A 21,173-nucleotide genomic window follows, 5' to 3' on the forward strand; every position below is an offset into this window, starting at 1 on the left:
ACCCGACCTCAGACACTTGATAATTGCTTGTGTGACCTTGGGCAAGTCACTTAACCCCATTGCCTTCAATTAAAAAAAGATACCAATGGGACATGTAGATAGAAAAATTTGGCAGAGAGATGCAGATGATAGAGTGATAGATCTAGAACTTGAAAGGACCTTAAGAAGCCATCTAGTTCTCCATTTATTTTACAAATGAGGAAACTGAGGCAAGTAGACATATAGGTAGAAAATGCCAGAGGTGGAATTTAAACCAAGGTCTTCTGCCTCAAGACTATATTCCTTACTCTGTACTACATTCCATCACTCTGAACCACATGTGGTTCAGGATAAATTGAGGATGTGTATAACAAATTGAAAGTAATGGATTCATGGAAGTGAAATGACAATTGAAACCAGAGGAAATGGAAGAAATTCCTCTGGGACAGAGCAAAAAGAGAATAAAGAAAAATATAGGGGACAAAGTTTTGGGGAACATTGGGTATTTTTATTTTGAATTTATTTATTTATTTTTGAATTTTACAATTTCCCCACTAATCTCGACTCCTTCCCCCCACCCCCCACAAAAGGCAGTCTGTTACTCTTTACAGTGTTTCCATGCTATACATTGATCTAAGTTGAATGTGTTGAGAGAGAAATCATGTCCTTAAGGGAAAAAAATAAAATATAAGAGATAGCAAAATTACATAATAATATTATAGTGGGTTTTTTTTTTAATTAAAGGTAATGTCTTTAGTCTTTTTTCAAACTCCACAATGCTTTACAATTCCTTCTCTGGATACAGATGGCATTCTCCATTGCAGATACCCCAAAATTGTCCCTGATTGTTGCACTGATGGAATGAGCAAGTCCATTAAGAGTGATCATCAAACCCAGAACATTATATTTTTTATTAAAGATTTTACTTATTTGAGTTTTACTATTTTTCCCCCATCTTACTTCCCTCCCCCCATCCCCATGGAAAGCAATCTGTCAGTCTTTACTTTGTTTCCATGCTGTACATTGATCCAAATTGAGTGTGATGAGAGAGAAATCATATCCTTAAGGAAGAGACAAAAAGTTTAACAGATAACAAGATCAGACAATAAGATATCTGGGTTTTATTCTAAATTAAATGGCATAGTCCTTGAACTTTTTTCAAATGCCACGGCTCTTTTTCTGGATACAGATGGCACTCTGCATTGCAGACAGCCTAAAATTGTCCCTGGTTGTTGCACTGATGGAATGAGCAAGTCCATCAAGGTTGATCATTGCCCCCATGTTGCTGTTAGGGTGGACAGTGTTTTTCTGGTTCTGCTCATCTCCTCAGCATCAGTCCATGCAAATCCCTCCAGGCTTCTCTGAATTCCTGTCCATCTTGGTTTCTAATAGAACAATAGTGTTCCATGACATACATATACCACAGTTTGATAAGCCATTCCCCAATTGAAGGACATTTACTTGATTTCTAATTCTTTGCCACCACAAACAGGGCTGCTATGAATATTTTTGTACAAGTGATGTTTTTACCCTTTTTCATCATCTCTTCAGGGTATAGACCCAGTAATGGTATTACTGGGTCAAAGGGTATATGCTCATTTTTGTTGTCCTTTGGGTGTAAGAACATTATATTTTTTAAAAAAATCATTTGTTTTCTAACTATTATGCAATAATAGTTTCTAACCAATTTTTGCAAGGTTTTGAGTTTTACATTTTTCCCTCCCTCCCTTCTCTCCCCACTCCCCCTGACAGAAAGAAATCTGTTATAGGCTCTATATTTATAACCATACTAAACAATAGATCTATATTGATCAGGGAATATACAATCTTAATGGTCAGGAAATGGGAAAAGGAGGATAAGTTGACAAAGAAGTTAAAAAGAAGTGATCTGACAGGTGGGATATTAAATGATAGTTTGCAAGGATGGCAGGTTCAATATTTTATATTAATTCACAAGGATCTTGAAAATACATCCTGCCTACACACTGAGAAAATTTAATCTTCAGAATAAAGACTAAATTGTTGCTATCTACCTGGGCAATGAGTTCAGGGAATGTCCTCAAGCAAAAACTCTATTAAACATTCCACCCTATCCACATTCAGCTTGTATAGGCTTGTTTGGGAGGTACTTAAGAAAAAAAGTTGTTCTTTCTTGATACAACTCTTTTAAACAAGAAATTCTTGGCTCTTGCCAAAGGCAGAAGGAAAAGAAACCAAGTTCTGTGGAAAGGAGAACTGGATAGTCTAAATAGAAAACTAGGTATTGAAACATTTTGCCTTTTTGTGAATTCAAGGCTAAAGTTGTCTAAGTAAACAGATTCATAGAACTAAATGTTTGAAAAGATCTAATACCTTTTTCAGCTCACCTATCATATATAAGAAAAGAATACTTCAGTATTTCTGTGTGAATAATCTCTCTATCCCTACAGATCATAACCCCATTATCTTATCCTGTATTATTCTTTTTTTATTTTTTATTTTTTTAAAGTTTTTCCAAGGCAAATGGGGTTAAGTGGCTTGCCCAAGGCCACACAGCTATGTAATTATTAAGCGTCTGAGACCAGATTTGAACCCAGGTACTCCTGACTCCAGGGCCGGTGCTTTATCCATTGCACCACCTAGCCGCCTCATGTATTCTTAACAATGCTTTCCCACAGGTCCTCCAAAGAAGACATACTCAATATACTAAAGATTTTCCTCTATTTTTTTTGAAAAATAAGGATGACTTCTTATGATTTGCTTACTGATTATTTATTCAATCTAAATTTAAAATCTTCCCATGAAGGACATACACATCTTTCTCCAAAGTTCATTGGAAAAGGTTTCCATCCTATGCATTTAAAATATTCCCTAACTGATGTGGGAAATCTGGGACACTAATTCATTGTTAGTGGAGCTGTGAAATTAGCCAACCTTTCTGGAGAGCAATTTGGAATTAAGCCCAAAGGGCAACAAAAACGTGTATACCCTTTGATCCAGCAATACCACTACGAGACTATACCCTAAAAGAGATGATGAAAAAGGGTAAAAACATCACTTGTACAAAAAATATTCATAGCAACCCTGTTTGTGGTGGCAAAGAATTGGAAATCGAGTTAATGTCCTTCAATTGGGGAATGGTTTAATATACAATGTGAACTTAACTACAAAGACTGTAAGAGAATATTGGTGATCATAGGAATTTGCTCTTGGTCCACATACTTCAGTAAGGTCTCTGACATGAAAACTGGGAAAATGTTCAAATAATTCATTTTCAAGTAAAATGCCACATTACAAAAGCTAGACAGTACCACAGAGAAGAGGATCACCAGTAATACCACCACCTTTATAGAAATGGAACCAAATTAGGAAGCCTGAAGAAGAAATGAGTCCTATACGAATTAGAGGTAATAAACAATTATGAATTTACTCATGTCAGAATGGCTCATCTCTCCCATTGCTTTTAAAACAACTACTCATTATTTATGAAATGTTTACCATGACTTACCACATACAGAATAAATATAGAAGAACTGTTAAATTAATCATCAATCATTTATTAAGAATCTATTATATCCCAGGCTCTGTAATAGATTCCTAGGATTCAAAGACAAAAATGAAATATTTGGGCAACTGGGTGGCACAGTGGATAGAACACTGACCCTGGAGTCAGAAGGATTTGAGTTCAAACTCGGCCTCAGACACTTAACAATTGCATACCTATGTGACCTTGGGCAAAATAATTTTTTAAAAAAAATGAAATATTCCCTGCCCTCAAGGAATTCATATTCTATTGGGGGAAGGCACTATCTCCTTTAATTAAGGTAGTTTGAGGAGGGAGAACACTAGAAGCTGGGGGATCAGGAAAGGCTTCATGTAGAATGGTGTCCGAAATGAATCTTGAGGAAAGCAAGAGATTCCATGAGGTGGAAATAAAGGAGTGAATTCTAGTATCTGAAAGTGTAGGGGATAGTGAACTGGACATGGTATCAGAGTCAGGATTCCTGAATCCTGTTACAGAAAATTACTTTCTATATGATCATAGACCAGTCATTTAACTACTCAGAGACTGTCTCTATTGTAAAATGGGGAGAATCATATTTTTCATGACTTATCTCTCAGGGCTATTATGGAGGCATGCATGATGTAAATGTGAATTGTCATTATTATTATTTAGTATGTAATCAAGAAGGGGAAAAGCCTCAGAATGTTGATAAGGAACTTATATGGGGAAATTTTATAAGAGAATTACTCTGTATAAGGAGGCATAGATGAGTTGTGCTCTATATCACTATCTGATCTATAAATCGAGATCCCAGATTCAGTAGAGTACTACTTAATCTCACTAGGGAGACAGACTTAAGCAATATGAAGCAATGAGAATATAATTCAATGTTACACTTTGTGATGCTGATTCTAAACAAATACAATAGGGATCAATATGTAGTAGGTGAGATTGCTGCCTGGAAGAAGTAGATCTTCAGCAGAACCCTTAAAAATCAATTGCATTTGAAGATGCAGAGGTGATAAGAAAGAGTATGCAACATTAGGAGAAAGATCCAGCTGCACCTCTCTCCCACTGCTTCCGGGCCTGACTTCTGGGGTCAAACAGAGCATGATGTTTCCTTTTGTATTTGCCAGCCCTTCAAAGATCTGAAGAGAATTCCTGTATCCACTTCTCCCAGCTATCCTCTTCTCCCTAGTTTAATAGATCCTCATATGAAACAAACTCAAGGCCCTTCCCCAACCTGATTAACTGACTTTGAACATTTTCTGTCTTATCAAAGTCCTTAATTGTGTTGCCCAGAACTGAATGTTAAGTAATGAAGAAACATTGCCAATAACAGGAAAATGCAGGCTGTTGTAATACCTCATGTCTCTAAGTACACCTAACTTAAAAATTGGGTTTCTCCTTGATCAAAATATGAAATACAGACTCTTCTGTCAACTGAACTACTTTTTAATTTCTTTGATTCATTTCTTTGATATTTTTTTTGATCTTAAAAAGTTAAAAACAATTACCTTGTATATTTGGGGGAGGGGCATAAAGTTGTGGTTTAATAGGATATGGAACTTCTCTTAAAGAAACTTCCTCTATCCTTGTAAATCTACAAGTGTTCTGTAGTAGTGTTACTTGGGGTATTCAGCGATTAAGTGACTTGCCCAGGATTATTCAGCCAGTTCATATCAGAAGCAGGATTTGAGCCAAGTTTTCATAACTCTGAGGTTGGTCATAAATCTATTAATGTTGCTTCTCACCTTAACTAATAGATGTTTGTGGGATCTGATGTCAGCACCAAGGTCATTAAGATGCATCATCACTGTGAAGAGAAATTTTTCAGGGTCAGCAATGTCTGTGTATGAAGCGATCTTTCCTAATAGGGTGCATGAAACTCTTCCAGACAGCCATCCAAGTAATTCTGTAACATAAAGTCAGATTCAGTGCTGAATAATCATTTAATCATATCATTAAACACAACAAAACATACAGTATTAGATTTTTTAAAAATTCTGTTCTTAAAATTCTATAAAACACAATCCTGACTTTTTTAAAAGATGAATTCTATAAATTTTGCACCACTGTGAGAAGTGGAGGAAAAATAGAGGAAGATATCTAATAGGAATTCATAGTCTAAAAGAGAAAGTAGAACATATAGTACATCTCATATAGGACAAACATAAACATAACTATGACCTTTGGCATCTGTTCACAATAGGTATGAGGATGCTAAAACATTTAGATTTAGGTCCTGGGACATAATTACAGAAAGCTTTTTAGAATTCTGAAGAGTAGATAAAAACATAGATTACAGAAGGATAATATTAATATTTATCTTTTATTTTTGAAGAAGATCATAACATCAGGTAGGTGATGCCATAACAAGCACATCAATTGAATTTGAGTGAGGGGGAAGCTGGGCTAAGTCACCAACCTCACTTTCTCCTCCAGAGCCATCTGGGTCCAGTGGCCAGCTATGAATCAGGATGACTGGAAATGGCCCTGGATATGAGGCAATCAGGGTTAAGTGACTTGTCCAAGGTCACACAGCCAGGAAGTAGCAAGTATCTGAGGCTGGATTCAAACTCCCATCCTCTTGACTCCAAGGTCAGGGCTCTATCCACTGTGCCACCTAGCTGCCTTTAGCCACTTCACTAGTTGAATTTGTTCCCTTGCTTGAAAAATAAGGGAATTAAATTAAATATTCTCTTAAGGTCTCTTCCAATTCTAAATTCATGTTCTATGATACAAAATACCTTTATAGTTGAAACTTTCCCTAACTAGTTAAGCTCTCTTGGTTGACTTCTTATCAACTTTATCTTTTTCACTCTCAAATGACAATACTTTTAACAAAAAATTCCATGAACTTGTATTTTTAAAAATTGCATTCTCTTCTTTTCCCCAAATTTGTATTGTTGCTCTTTGCCTTTACTTGAACTCATATTCTTTAGAATCTGATCTTTGAAGATATCCAAAATTTTTCCTATCTCAAATTATTTTTTTGAGCTCTATAAATAAAAATAGGAAAAGATAATGTCATGTGAAGTTAGTGCATTATTGTTGATGGAAAGATAAGTTATATAGAGGGTTCACTGCTGATATGCTCATTTTCCTTTTATCTGCCAACCTTGCAAAATTGGCAATTTTCCACTCTTTATCAAATGGGTGAATCCTTGTCTAGTCTTTTGAGGCAGTCAAAATAGGGCTGCTTCCATTCATCCCTATAAGACCTCTTTTTCACCTTCCCCCTTCTCATCCTGCTGCAACATATATAATATAGTGGGTCTAATACAAATGCTATTCAGAGTAGGTTTTTGAATAAAATATTAGGTATTTGGGGGGAGCTTGGTGATACAGTAGATAGAGAACTGAATCTGGAGTTAGGAAGATTTGAATTCAAATCCAGCCTCAGATACTTAATAACTATGTGACCTTAAACAAGTTATTTAATCCTCCTTGCCTCAGTTTACTCTTCTGTAAAATGAGCTAGAGAAGGAAATGGTAAGTTACTGCCAAGAAAACCCCAAATTGGGGTCACAAAGAATCAGACATGACCAAAAAGACTGAACAAAAAAATTAGATATATTGCATAGGTACATAACATATTGTATTATATGCCAGAAATACCACAGGCTGTTCAGTTCTCAGAAATTCTGGCTTTAAATGGTAAAATTCAAACCCTATCATATACCATACACTTAATATGCCACCTATGAAATAATTCCTTTTATACTTTATCTCCAGAATAAACTACAAACCATTTTTATTCTGCCCCCTTTATCTTTACAAGAGGATCTTAAGTAAAAATCTCTGAATACTCTTTTGATTGATCTGAGAGGAATTATTCAGGTAAAGTATTAGATTTCACCATTCTCTTTCAGCCTTGGTTGTAAGAATCCCTTTTAAATTCTTCACCTAGTGCTTTGCCTTAGTTTGAACTATCCCTTATTTAATTCAAATAATCTTCTATTTTCTGGTTAATAAGCAAACTCATTGGCACTGCTTTCAGTATCTATGGCAGACACAATGACAGGAGAAAAACAACCCTATCAGGCAGGTAATGAAAGTATTCATTCATTCATTCATTTATTTTTGGTTTTGCAAGACAATGGGGTTAAGTGACTTGCCCTAGATCACACAGGTCATTATTAAGGATCTGAGATCCAATTTGAACCTGAACTCTAGGGCCGGTGCTCTATCCATCAGGACACCTAACTGCCCTGAAAGTATTATTTGTATTACCCCCATTTTACAAATGAGAAAATTAATGCTTAGAAATATGTCTTATTCATGGTCATTGCTAAGGAGGTAGAGATAGAGCTAGGACTCAAATTAGGTTTTAGTTCCAAGTTTCCCCCCCCCCCCATTGTACTATCAAGCTTCCCAATCATCCTTCAGTTATTCTACATCTATATTCTACTCCTTTTCTCCTTCTATACTAATCCTAAAATTCTTTCTCCCTAGTTGAAGTTAATCTTGAGTACCTGAACATAAGACAGTATCTCCTAAATCATTAAAAAGGAAGCAAAGGGGGCAGCTAGGTGGTACAGTGAATAAAGCAATGACCTTGGAATCAGGAGGACCTGAGTTCAAATGAGGCCTCAGACACTTAAAAATTACCTAGCTGTGTGGCCTTGGGCAAGTTACTTAACCCCATTGCTTGCAAAAAAAAAAAAACCCTAAAAAAAAAGGAAGCACAGTAAAACTCTTTTATCTTTATATTCCTGTTCACCTCTGCATCAAACACAAAGTATAACACATAATAGGTACTTAACAAATATCTACTGAATGAATGATTGAATCAGAAAGAAAAACTTTGCCACACTGACACCCATAAGCTTCCAGGAACACTATATTTTTCTAGTTCTTTGTCTATGTTTATTATATTTATATTTAAAGATAGATTTAGTGCTAGAGGGTATCTTAGGAAAATGACATCCTCATCCAAAGACCAAAGTATGGCTTCTGAATGCAGAGCAAGGCATACTATGTTTGCTTTTTTTTTTTTGGCAAGGCAAAGATTTGCCCAAGGTCACATAGTTAGCAAACATCAACTGTCTGAGGTCATATTTGAACTCAGGTCCTCCCAATCCATGGCTGGTATGCTATCCACTGCACCACTTAGCTGCCCCTATGTTCACTTCTTAAAAAATTTACTTTCTTTCTCATGCCCCCCCCCCCCTTAGTTCTAATTCTTCTTTCCCAACATGACTGATTTGGTACTAGGTTAATCAGATTGTACATGCAAAACTTTACCAGTTTGCTCACTTCTATGGGCAGAGTGGTAGAAAAATGTGGAACTCATAAACTTGCAAAAGGATGAATGCTGAAAATTACTTTTGTTTACAACTGTAAAAATTAAATAAAATTTCATTATTAGAAGGTACCTTAGGAATGGTTTATGAATTCATTCTCATATTTTTTAAAAAATGAAGAAATTGAGGTACAGAGGTCAAGTGAAGCCTTAGTAGTGATAGTAAGTGGCAAAGCTATGATTTGAACTCATCTTTCTCTTGGACCATGCTATCTCCTGACACTTCTGTGTGTTACTTTTATTGGGTTCCCATCTTCCTTTCACCCATTAAATACCAAGGTTCACTCCTAAGTTCTTGTTGTTTCCTTAAAAAAAAATAAGTTTTTTTAACTGATATCTTTTGTCTTTATATTTCCCTCAGCATCCTTCTTCTACCTACCCCATAAAGCCATCTCCTATAACAAACTGTTTTTTAAAAGTAAGAAGAAGAAAATTCATCAAAACTAGTCAACACATTGAAAAAAATCTGACATTACCTAAACAATATTCCATACCTATAGAAACCTATCTCTGGGAAGGAAGAAGAGAGAAGTATCTTCTATTACTTTTATAGGGCCAAGTTTTATCAGTTCCAGTGTTGATTCTTCTGAATTTTCTAAAAACTATCATATGGGTGGGGGGTGGCTAGGTATTGTAGTGGATAAAGCACTGGCCCTGGAGTCGGGAGTACCTGGGTTCAAATCCAGTCTCAGACACTTAATAATTACCTAGCTGTGTGGCCTTGGGCAAGCCACTCAACCCTGTTTGCCTTGCAAAAACCTAAAAAAAACAAAAAACAAAAAAACCCTTATCATGTCACCACATTTAATTTTTGACACTTTTTTTATGCCTTTAATTTTTTTCTCTTGTCTTATTGTCCTTCTTGGCATATCTACAACATTTTAAATAATCCAATAAACAATAAATCCAATAATCATTTCTTAAGTGCCTACTAAGTGTCCTTAGCACTGAGAATACAATTAATACAAGGGAAAACAATCCTTGACCCAAAGTAGCTTACATTCTTCTGAGGGGAAACAGCATGAAAACAGGAGTCAGAAAAAGGGGGAGGGACAGAGACACAAAATGGAGAGAACTAAAGTCCAATTTCTGCCCTTGGTAAAGTTAAGGTACTGAGAGGAGCTTGGTTCTCCACCCCATAGTCATTCAGAGTGGAGAGGAGATTGAGGAAAGTGGTATCAATAAAAGCTTGAATTAGTGGCAAGATTAGAAGATATAGTGAGTAACTCAATGGATAGAGAACTGAGTCTGGGAGTCAAGAAGACCTTAGTTCAAATCTTGCTTCAGATACTTACTAGCTGTGTGATCTTGGACAATTCACTTAACTTCTGTTTGCCCTAATCTGCTGAGAAGAAAATGGCAAATCACTCCAATATCTTTGTCAAGAAAGATGCCTGGAGATTATGGCCCACTAGGTCATGAGGAGTTTAACTTTACTGACTAAAAGAAGAGATTAGAAATGATAAGCAGTAACTATCTAAAACTATCAGCAAGCATTACATGTAAAGCATATGAACTAGAAACATTCCCAATAAGATCAGGGGTGAAGCAAGGATGTCCATTTTCACCACTATTATTCAATACTATATTAAAATGTTAGCTTTAGGGGGTGGAGCCAAGATGGCGACAAGAGTAGATCCTGTCTTAGGTGCTCTCTCATAAAACTTATAAACTAAGGACTCTAAATTTTCGAGACAGAACCCACAGAGGGACCCAATGAGGCAGTTCTCCTCCTCAAGGTGACCTGGAAAAGAGCAGAAAGGCTCTGTTCCCCAGGGTCGGAGGGGTAACCCGCCAGAGGTGTGGCCCGCCAGAGGGAAAGAACTTCAGCCTCCCGGAGGCAGCCCCAAGGCACTGGGAGCCGTAGCTCACAGCAGCTGGGGAGTTTACTGAGCTACACCCCCAGGGAGCACCAGACACAAATTGGGGCAACAGCGGGGGACTTCTGCCAGAGTAAGCATGTGAAGCCTAGCCCTCAGGGCACACAGAGAGCAGCATGGCCAGGAAACAGAATCAAGCAGAGCCAGTAAGCAGGAGCCCCCAGGGCGTGAGCCCACTGAACCTAGGGAGGGGAGTGAAGAGAGAGACTGCCCAGCTCTATCCTCTGCCCCTGGAACAGGACTTCTGGGGCTCTGACCACATTCAGATCCTGATCACAGTCTAGGCCCCCCCAATAGAACAGCAGGAGCCCCCCCCCACCTCAGCCCCGTGGCAGAGGGGGGCGCTTATGGTCATTCACAGACCAGGAGGGAGGACAGAGCCTCACATACTGAGATCCTTGTAGGGGGGGTCCCAAAAGCTCAGGAAGCACCCCAAAACCAGGCTCAGGCTGGGAAAATGAGCAAGCAGAGAAACAAGAGGAACACCATTGAGAAATATTTTGCATATGAGCCCAAGAAGGATCAAAATACTCAGTCTGAAGATGAGGAAGCACAAGCTCCTGCATCTAAAGACTCCAAGAAAAACAGAAATTGGGCTCAGGCTATGACAAGAGCTCAAAAAAGACTTTGAAAATCAAATGACAGAGTTAGAAGAAAAACTGGGAAAAGAAATGAGAGAGATGCAGGAAAAACATGAAAATGAAGTCAGCAGCCTAGAAAAATGCTGAAGAAAATAGCATGCTAAAAAGCAGCTTAGGTCAAATGGATAGAACAGTTCAAAAAGTTACTGAGGAGAAGAATGCTTTAAAAAGCAAAATTGGCCAGATGGAAAAAGAGATAAGAAAACTCTCTGAGGAGAACAAATCCTTCAGACAAAGAATAGAACTCAGGGAGATTGATGAATTTACAAGAAACCAAAAACATGAAAAATTAGAAGAAAATGTGAAACATCTCATTGAAAAAAAACAACTGATATGGAAAATGGACTTAGGAAAGATAATTCAAAAATTATTGGAATACCTGAAAGTCATGATCAGGAAAAGAACCTTGAAATCATTTTCAAATAATTACTACAGGAAAATTGCCCTGATATTCTAGAAGCAGAGGGCAAAATAGAAATGGAGGGAATCCACTGATCCCCCCTGAGAAAGAGATCCCAAAAAACCCCAAAAATTCCATAACTCCCAAGTCAAAGAGAAAATATTACAAGCAGTCAGAAGGACACAGTTCAAATATCGTGGAGCTACAGTCAGGATCACACAGGACTTAGCAGCAACTACATTGGAAGCTCGTAGGGCTTGGAATATAATATACTGGAAGGCAAAAGAGCTTGGAATGCAACTGAGAATCAACTACCCAGCAAGGCTGAATGTCCTCTTCCAGGGAAAAAGATGGACTTTCAATGAACCAGGGGAATTTCAAATGTTCCTGTTGGAATGGCCAGAGCTGAACAGAAGGTTTGATCTTCAGATACAGGACTCAGGTGAAGCATGGAGATTGGAGGAGAGGGGGAAAATATGAGGGACTTGATGATGAACTGCATGTATTCCTGCATAGAAAAGTGACACTGATAATACTCATATGAACCTTCTCAGTTAATAGAGCAGGTAGAGGGAGTTTTTATAGTTGAAGCACAGGAGAAAGCTGAATTTGAAGATAAAATATGGTGTAAAAATGGAGTCAATGGAAAAAAGGGAAATGTAATGGGAGAAAGAAAAAAGGAGAGGGGGAATAGGCCAAGATATTTCATATAATAAGATTTTTCTTTATTACAATGAGCTATTGCAATGATATGGAAGGGGGAAGGCAAGGGGGAATGAGGGAATCTTTGCTCTCATCAGAGGTGGTTAGGAGAGGAAACAGCATATATACTCAAAGGGGTATAGGCATCTGGAGTAAGAAGGGGGGGACAGGGGGAGGGGGGTGATATGAGTGATGGAGGAGAGGATAGATCATGGCGGGGAGAGTGGTCAGATATAACACATTTTCTTTTTTACTTCTTGCAAGAGGCTGGGATTGGATGGCCTGTCCGGGACCATAGGGCCAGGTGGATGCTGGGCCTAAGGGGTGGTATGGGGACTTGGGGCCTCTTGGCCCCAGAACCGGGGATCTGTCTGCTGCACCACTCAGCTACCTTACAGCAGAGTCAGAGTGAAAGGAGAGAGAAAATATAGTATATGGTAGTGAAGAAATACAAAAGGAGGGAGTTGCACTCAGCAATGGCAACGGTGGAAAAATATGAAAGTAATTTTTGTGATGGACTTATCATAAAGAATGTGATCCACCCGCGATGGAGTTATTGGTGTTGGAACAAAGACTCAGGCACATTTTTTATTATTATTATTATTTTTTGAGGGGGTGCAGGGCAAATGGGGCTGGGTGGCCTGCCTGGGGCTGTATAGCAGGATGATCTTTGGGTATCTGAGGCCAGATTTGGACCTGGGTGCTCCTGGCTCAAGGGCCAATGCTCTATCCACCACCCAGCCACCTCTACCATTATTACTATTTTATTTTATTTTGGGTCTTTTTTTTTCTTTTTTGGTTTTTGCAGGGCAGTGGGGTTCAGGTGGCTTGCATGTTACATGGCTGGGTGATTGTTGGGTGTACGGGGCTGGATGTGGGCTCAGGTGCTCATGGCTCCAGGGCTGGTGCTATGTCCATTGCACCACCTAGCCATACCTACAATTATTACTACTTTTTTTAATTTTAATTTTTTTTCTCTCCCCTTTACTTTATCACTCAAGCGAGTCTATATTTATGGGGGGAGGGGGTATTTTGTTTACTCTTAAACAAGAATATTTTATTAATGTATAAAAACATTATTTGTACAAAATGAGAATAAATAATAAAAAATAAAAAATAAAATGTTAGCTTTAGTAATAAGAAGAAAAAAATTGAAGGAATTAGAATAGGCAATGAGGAACCAAACTCTAACTCCTTGAAGATGATATGATGTTATACTTGTAGAATTCTAGAAAATTAACTAAAAAACTACTTGAAACAATTAACAACTTTAGTAAAGTTGCAGAATATAAATAAACCTACATAAATCATCACATATTGTATATTACCAACAAAGTCCAGCAGCAAGAGATTGAAGGAAAAATCCCATTTGAGTTATTTGTAGACAATATAAAATATCTCGGATTCTACCAGCCATGACAAACCCAGAAAGTATATGAACACAATTACAAAACTTTTAACATAAATGAAGTCAGATCTAAATAACTGAAAAAATGTCAACTGCTCATGGGAAGGTTGAGCTAATACAATAAAAATGACAATTCTCCCTAAATTAAAGTGCTTATTCAGTGTTTTACCAATCAAACTACCAAAAAATTATTTTATAGAGCTAGGAAAAATAGTTCATCTGGAGGAACAAAAGATCAAGGTTATCAAGCGAATTAATGGAAAAAAGTACAAAAAAAAAGGTGGCCTAGTCATCTTTTAGATCTAAAACTAAATTATAAAGTGTCAATTATCAAACTCTTTGGTACTTGCTAAGAAATGGGGTGGTGGGGCTGCTAGGTGGCGCAGTGAGTAGAGCACCGGCCCTGGAGTCAGGAGGACCTGAGTTCAAATCCGACCTCAGACATTTAATTACCTAGCTGTGTGGCCTTGGGCAAGCCACTTAATCCCATTGCCTTGCAAAAACCTTAAAAAAAAAAAGAAAAGAAATGGAGTGGTGGATACAAAAGAAACAGTTGTAAATGACTATAGTAATATACTGTTTGACAAACTAAAAGAGTCTAGTTTCTGATCTAAGAACTCAATATTTGACAATAACTGCTGGGAAAACTGGAAAATAGCATGCTAAAAACAAGGCATGGACCAATATCTCACTCCCTATACCAAGATAAGATCAAAATGAGTGCAGAATTTAGACATAAAGGGTGAAACCATGAGACAATTAGAAGAACAGGAATAGTTTATCTGTCAGTTGTTCTATGGAGAGGGAAGTAGTTTATCACTATAGAGATAAAAGAACATTATAAAATGTAAAATGGATAATTTTTTATTACATTAGTTTTTTACAAAAAAAACACAATGTAACCAAAAATAGAAAGAATTCAGAAAGCTGGTAAACAAATTTTTATGGCTAGCATTTCTGATAATGAATTGATATCTAAAATATATGACTGAGTCAAATTTATGATTACAAGTTATTTCCCAAATTGATCAATGTTCAAAGGATATCAACAGACATTTTCAGATTAATAAATTAAAGTTGTCTATACTCATATGAAAAAATTCTCTAAATCATTAAATTTAGATAAATTCAAGTTAAAACATCAGATTGGTTAATATGACAAAAAAAGAAAATGATCAATGTTGAAAGGGATGTGAGAAATCTGGGACACTAATATACTGTTGGTGGAGTTGTGAACTTATCCAACCATTTGGGAGAGCAATTAGGAACTGTGCCCAAAGGGCCATAAAATTGCATAAAACTTTGGTCCAGTAATACCATTGTTAGATTTGTATCCCAAAGAGATCATAAAAAGGGGGAAAAGACCTATATGTACAAAAATATTTATAGTAGCTCTTTTCTGTGGTGGCAAAGAATTGGAAATTGAAGGGATATCTATCAACTGGGGAATGACTGAAGAAATTGTGGTATATTAATTGATGGAACACTATAGTTGTATAAAATCACGAGGGACGGTACTCCTGAATAGCTTGAAAAGACTTGTATGAACAGATGAGTGAAGTTAGCAGAACCACAGCAACTGTGTGATGATCAACTATGATGGACTCAGTACAATCAACTATGATGGATCAGTACAATAATCAAAGAAAATTCTAAAAGATTTGTGATGGAAAATACTATCCATATCCAATGAAAGAGTTTGAAATGCAGACTAAAGCTTACCATCTTCAAATTTTTTAAAGTTGTCTTTTGTATTATATTGTTTTTTCTCTCTAAATGGATTTGATTTTTCTTTCACAACATGATAATATGGATCTATATTTACAAGGTTATATATGTAGAGCCCATATTAGATTCATTTTGGTCAGGGGGAAGGGGGAGAAAAGGAGCAAACTCTAAAATTCAAAAATCTAGCAAAAAATGATTATTGAGAACTAATGTTTCATGTAGTTGGAAAAATGAATAAAATATTTAAATTTTTAAAAATTGTGGAATTAAGAATGTGATAGAAAAGTATTTTTTTGCTAAGAAATCATGAGTAGGTAGATTTCATAAAAAATCTAGAAAGACAAGAACTTATTATAAGTGAAATGAGTAGTATCAGGAGAACATAGTACTCATTAACAGTAACCTTTTGTGATGATCAACTATTTAGACCTAGTTCCTCTCAGCAGGATGATGAGCAAAGAAAATTCTAAGACTTGTCATAGAAAATGCCATCCACATCCAGGGGAAAAACTATGGCGTCTGAATGTAGAACAAAGTTTATCATTTTCACTTTTTAAAACTGATTTTATGTTTTTTTCTTTCTCCTTTTTTCCCCTTTTGTTCTGATTCTTCTTTCATAACATGAGAAATATGGAAATAGGTTAAACATGATTGTACATAGATATATAACCAATGTATCCTCTTAAAGGGGCAAGGACCATGACAATAATATTTAGATCCTCAAAGTTCCTACCATAGTGCTTTAAAAATAGTTAAGTGCTCATTAAATTTTTGTTGACTTATTTACATTGTTCCCTTGCTCACTGTGGCTTCTCTCTCCTTGACAGAATGAAGTCTACCCTTCTTAGCTTGATATTCCAGGCCTACTTAATTAGCCTCAATCTATTTCTCCAGATTTATTTTCCACAACATCCTAACAAACAAAATTCACTCTAGCTGGGCTGAACAACTCACTATCTCATGACCTTGCTCCTATCATTCCCTTTATTCCATGTGGAATGCAGAGCAAGATGTTCAATTAATTTTGACCAACCTTTAAAGAATTTGGGCCTTATCATGTGATATATGCTTAGGAGCTTTGCAAATCCTATTTTGGCGAATTATAGAAATCCAAGGCTTAAAGTACTTTAAGGGATAACCTAGGTATTTATAAATACTTGTCAAATAACTGAAACTTTCTACCACAACCTATTCAAATTAAAATTAAATAAAAATTTAAAGTTGAGCTCTGGGTTAGAGGCCTGAGAAATATACAAATTTCAGTGAACCATATTTTCTTTTTTTTGGAAGTTTACAATCTAAGAATTGGGGAATAGGTATGAGCACATAGGAATGTGATATAATAATATACACAGCCAGAAGGAAGGAAAGAGAAATCCGTTATACTATTGGAAAAATTCTCCAAGGTGGAAGATTCCACAAATTTTCTAATAAACATTCTAATATAAAAATGCTCGACATCAAGTTCAATTCAAATGAATAAATATCAGTTTACTGAATTTTAAGGAGATAGAGAAAATGAAAAGTTTAGCTATCATAAGAACTTAAAGGAAATTCTTCATTGTGTCTTAACTTTTTGCTTCAGGTTACATTTACTTCCTTAGGCAGCATGCTGAAATCAGAATGGGACCCCACCAGACATCCATTATTCATTTCAAGCCTCATTAACAAGGAAGCCAAGATCTGAGTTAAACTTTACCCCTCAGACCAGTTCACTCTAGTACGTTTTCCACTAGCTCTTTACACGTAACATATTTTTGTTGAAGTCAGGTGAAAATTGCTTCCTTTGTGCTAACTAGGGTGATCTTTAAAGTTCTGGGGGAGTTGCCAGTAAGCTCCCTAGGTAACTTCTTATCTCTAGCTCTATTCCTGTGGGAGTAATTCATTAATTATCCAAAGCCTCTAAGTAGGCACAACTAGTGATTTTCTGCTTCTGCCCCACCCTGGTTTGGAGAGATGGGGGGATGTGGTTAGGAAAATGTCGTTCAACCTGTCTCTGGCTTCTTCCATCTGGCCCTTGTCACTTAGCGGCATCCATCTAGGGAGGAGCCTTAAATCCACCAGGGCACGGCAGGAGCCCTGGCAGGAGCCCTGGCAAGGGCTGGGCAGACCATGCTGGGGCCGTGGGAAGGTCTGCAGCTAGTGGCATGGGGCTTGATGACTTGCCTTCCTTCTGATTAGACACATGTCCCCTTGCAGTCTCCGGGTCCCATTGCACTTTTATTCTAATGGTCCTCAGTTTGATTCTTCTGACAGCTTCATCCCCCCCCCCTCGAAATCCTTAAATGGAGGTGTCTCCATGACTTTTGGGGAGCTGGTGGGAAAGGGGGCACACTCCTTAATTCCTCCTTTAGGCTTGGGGGGGGGGGGCTGAGGCTTCGATTCCTTTGGAAGGGGGCGGGTCCTCCTGCTGAGGAGGGCAGGGCGCCAAGGCAGGGTTGGCACGGGGCTCCATATCTCCCAAGTGCAGGAAGTAAACATCCTCTCGACCGTTCCGGAAAGCAAATAACTTCATTTTCGGGGCCCGTAAGGGAGGGAATATTTCCTCTTCTGAAGGCGGGGTGGTTCCTCCCGACACTGCCACCACCTGAGGGCGAGGGGCGCGGGGCCGCGGTCACTTTGGGGGAGTTTTGTTCCCGGGGAGTTGGGCGTCTCCCTTCTCCGGGACGGGGGACGGGGCGGCGAGGGGCGTCCAGGGGGAGGCGGGGAGCCGCGGGAAAGCCGGGCGGGCCGGGCGCGGGGCCCAGGGGCGGAGCCGGCCTGGCCTGGGCCTTCCCGGGGAGCCGGGGAGGGGGAGGGGCGGCCCGGAAGGAGCCGGCCTTCGAGTGCCGCGTGCGCGTGCGCGGGGAGGCGGGCGAAGGGGCGGGGCTTCCCTCCATTTCCCTTTTCCTGGGAGGAGTAAAGGGGGCGGGGCGCCGCCCCGGCTGCGGCTGGCGGGGGAGGCGGGAGCCGAGGTCACGTCTACGTGGCCGGCCTGCCCTCCCGGTGCGCGCGGGCCCCGGGCCCGATCCGCCTGGTGCCCGTGCGGAGGTTCTGAGTGGTGCCAGGCCTCGGGTTGGGCCCACGTGGGCCGGGAGCGGGCCAGCCTCGCGGGATCCGGGCCACGGAGCCATTACTTTACGGAAAATAGGCCGAGTCGCCCCAAACGGAGGATCCTGGGAGTGTGGGTTCCAGTGGGTGGCCCTGCTACTTGAGGGCAGTGGGGCCTTGATGCCAGGCCGTGCCCCTCGGTTTCCTCAGGCTCGGGCTTCACCTCTGAGATCCGTTTAGCCTTCCCCTACCTCTGATCCTCCCCAACTCAAGTTAAATCCCCAAAGATTCTTATTTTTGATTCACGCATCCAGATTACATTATTATTCTCCACAATCCGGGACCATTCAGGGTTCACTGGACTTGATAATCCCGTTTCCAAATGCAGTCGGAGCCCAAAGAAAACGAAGAGGAGACCCCTTCCCTTTTGTGGGGTTTGGATCCAGTGTTTTTAGCATTTGCCAAACTTTATGTAAAGGATATACTGAACATGAAAGAGTCCCAGCAAGCTCCAGGTATGTCGTTCAAGATAACAGTTGGCACGACCAGCCCTTCACCGCCCTGCAAGGCTTGTTACACACGTCAACATGAGGTGTGCAAAGTGCTCACTTGGGAACTTGGTTCCTTCGGGCCTGTGAAGATTACTGTAGCACTTTTTACTCAGGTCAGAAGCAATTAAACATTTTTGTTGATTAAGAAACCTTAAAAAAAAAGAAAACTTGAGGGACTTGTTTTTGTAAAGAAGGAACTTTGTGTGTGCCTACTCTGTAGTCCGATCAGATTTTTGGTTGTTTAAATGTCCACTTGGCTTCCTTTGAACTTGTCCCTCTCTCTTGATGTTTGCTCACTTTCCCACTTAACCTGTTGTTTTCCATATAAGTTATCAAAGATGGGATAATAGCATGCATTTCTACAGCACAATGAGTTTGTGATTAGCTATTGTCTAGGTTTTATAGATGAGGTAATGGGGCCCAGAAGGGTGAAGGTTGTCTCAACTTGCACAATTAGTCATTGGTAAAACCAGTACTGGGACTTCTCTTTCTGGCTCCAGAGTCTGTTATCCCCATACTACCTCATGTATACTTAACAGCAAATTAACAAATGTTTAAGGACAGAAGCAATCAATGTATATTGGTGTAATGACTATTTCCCTTTCATGGTAAAATTTCTGCCATGTCAGAGTTTCACAAAAAAATATCTATTTCATAATCTATTTGTTCTGCTGTATTTTACTTACAGCTAAGAAGGTTTCCTAAGCGGGTCTAACTTAGGTTGGTAGAGTTTTGTCATTTTGGTAAGATAAAAGTAATATTATAAATAACTAATTTATAATATACTTTAATGTCTGCAAAACACTTCACATAATATATCTCATTTAAACCTCATGAGAACTCCATCAGGTAGGGATTACAGGGATTACAATTCCTATTTTATAGGTGATAGAACTGAGGCTCAGAAAAGTTTAAGTGATTTGCCCATCCATGATCACATGTCAAAGGCTACATTTGAATCTAGGTCTTCCTGACTCCAACTCTTGTACTCTATCCACTAAATCAACCTTAGGCCTTTGATAGAATATAAATTCCTTGAGAGTAAAGATAAAGGTCCAACTGAGTTCAAATCCAGCCTTAAACATCTGGTAATCCTGGGCATTAGAATATAAATTCCTTGAGAGTAAAGATAAAGGTCCAACTGAGTTCAAATCCAGCCTTAAACATCTGGTAATCCTGGGCAAGTTCACCCAAAGGTGGGCTCAGTTTCCTCAACTGTAAGATAGGGTCAATAATAGTACTTCTCTCCCAGGTTTGTTGTGAGGATCAAGTGAAATGAATTGTAAAGTGCTCAACCTGGGACTTGGCTCATGGGAAGACAGTGCTTGGCACAGGGGAACCAAAGAAATGCTTCTTTACAGTTTAGTTCACCATCCTGGGACCATTTAGCCTTTTACTTGTATATTTTTTACTATACCTTTCCTAATCATTGTTGGAATGGGCATGATTTTTGCTTGTTTTCCTGTTGGAAGACAACCAGTCTTCCCCACAGGCATCTGTTTTCCAGAACAGTCTAGTTTTTTTCATAGCTCATCTCCTTAAGAAGAAACTAAATCATACCAAATGCCACCAATATGGAAAGATCCATTGTAGATGAATTTGGCCAAGGGGGGTGGAGAATGGGGGTGGGGAATGGGAATATTAGAAATCTGTTACTAAGGCTTAAGTTTTTCCAGTGGGTTAAAAAAACTAAAAAAATTACTACCACAGTGCATTTATCTATTGTAAAAGGTAGTATTTGGTGTTTAACTCAAAACAACATTTCCTTTAAAGAGCTAATCGAAGCTATGTACCAAGAAATTTTTTCACTCAGGAATCCTGTTGAGTCCCAGGGAATATGAAAATTATTTTAGAGTCCTGGAGTGAAGCAGTGTACTTTCAGCCTGCATGACCCAATTCATATTTTTTTTTTTTTTGGTAAGTGAGGAAGGATTCTGAGAAACAGTGACTAATATTCACAAGAAACATTTGCAGATACAGATCAGCTAGCTCTTCCTTTTTGTTGTCAGGCCATTTCTTATACTTCCCCAAATATTGTATGTCTGTGTAATAAGATATTATA

The 21,173-nt window shown here is 38.7% G+C and overlaps 1 protein-coding gene and 1 long non-coding RNA gene across 6 annotated transcripts in view; one reads left to right on the forward strand and one right to left on the reverse strand.

Annotated features, from left to right (window-relative positions):
- Positions 1 to 484: 484 nt before the first annotated feature.
- On the reverse strand, positions 485 to 18,315 carry LOC141521322 (uncharacterized). The gene is made up of 3 exons (XR_012477898.1): positions 17,697 to 18,315; positions 5,218 to 5,378; positions 485 to 1,364 (listed from the first exon to the last, which is right to left on the reverse strand). It is a non-coding gene; the product is annotated as an uncharacterized LOC141521322 (long non-coding RNA).
- Positions 18,316 to 18,582: 267 nt separating this feature from the next.
- Positions 18,583 to 21,173, forward strand: part of STN1 (STN1 subunit of CST complex) — a 72,936-nt gene continuing 70,345 nt past the window's right edge. For 2 of the 5 annotated variants that reach the window (XM_074233784.1, XM_074233782.1), the window contains exon 1: positions 18,594 to 19,075. In XM_074233784.1, the coding sequence (XP_074089885.1) occupies positions 18,943 to 19,075 (133 nt within the window). In that variant the 5' untranslated portion in view covers positions 18,594 to 18,942. Of the gene's footprint in view, positions 19,076 to 21,173 lie in introns of all 5 variants that reach the window. The other 3 variants (XM_074233781.1, XM_074233783.1, XM_074233780.1) reach the window with 3 other exon arrangements.

The sequence above is a fragment of the Macrotis lagotis genome, chromosome 4, assembly GCF_037893015.1.
Source record: "Macrotis lagotis isolate mMagLag1 chromosome 4, bilby.v1.9.chrom.fasta, whole genome shotgun sequence".
Taxonomy (NCBI): domain Eukaryota; kingdom Metazoa; phylum Chordata; class Mammalia; order Peramelemorphia; family Peramelidae; genus Macrotis; species Macrotis lagotis.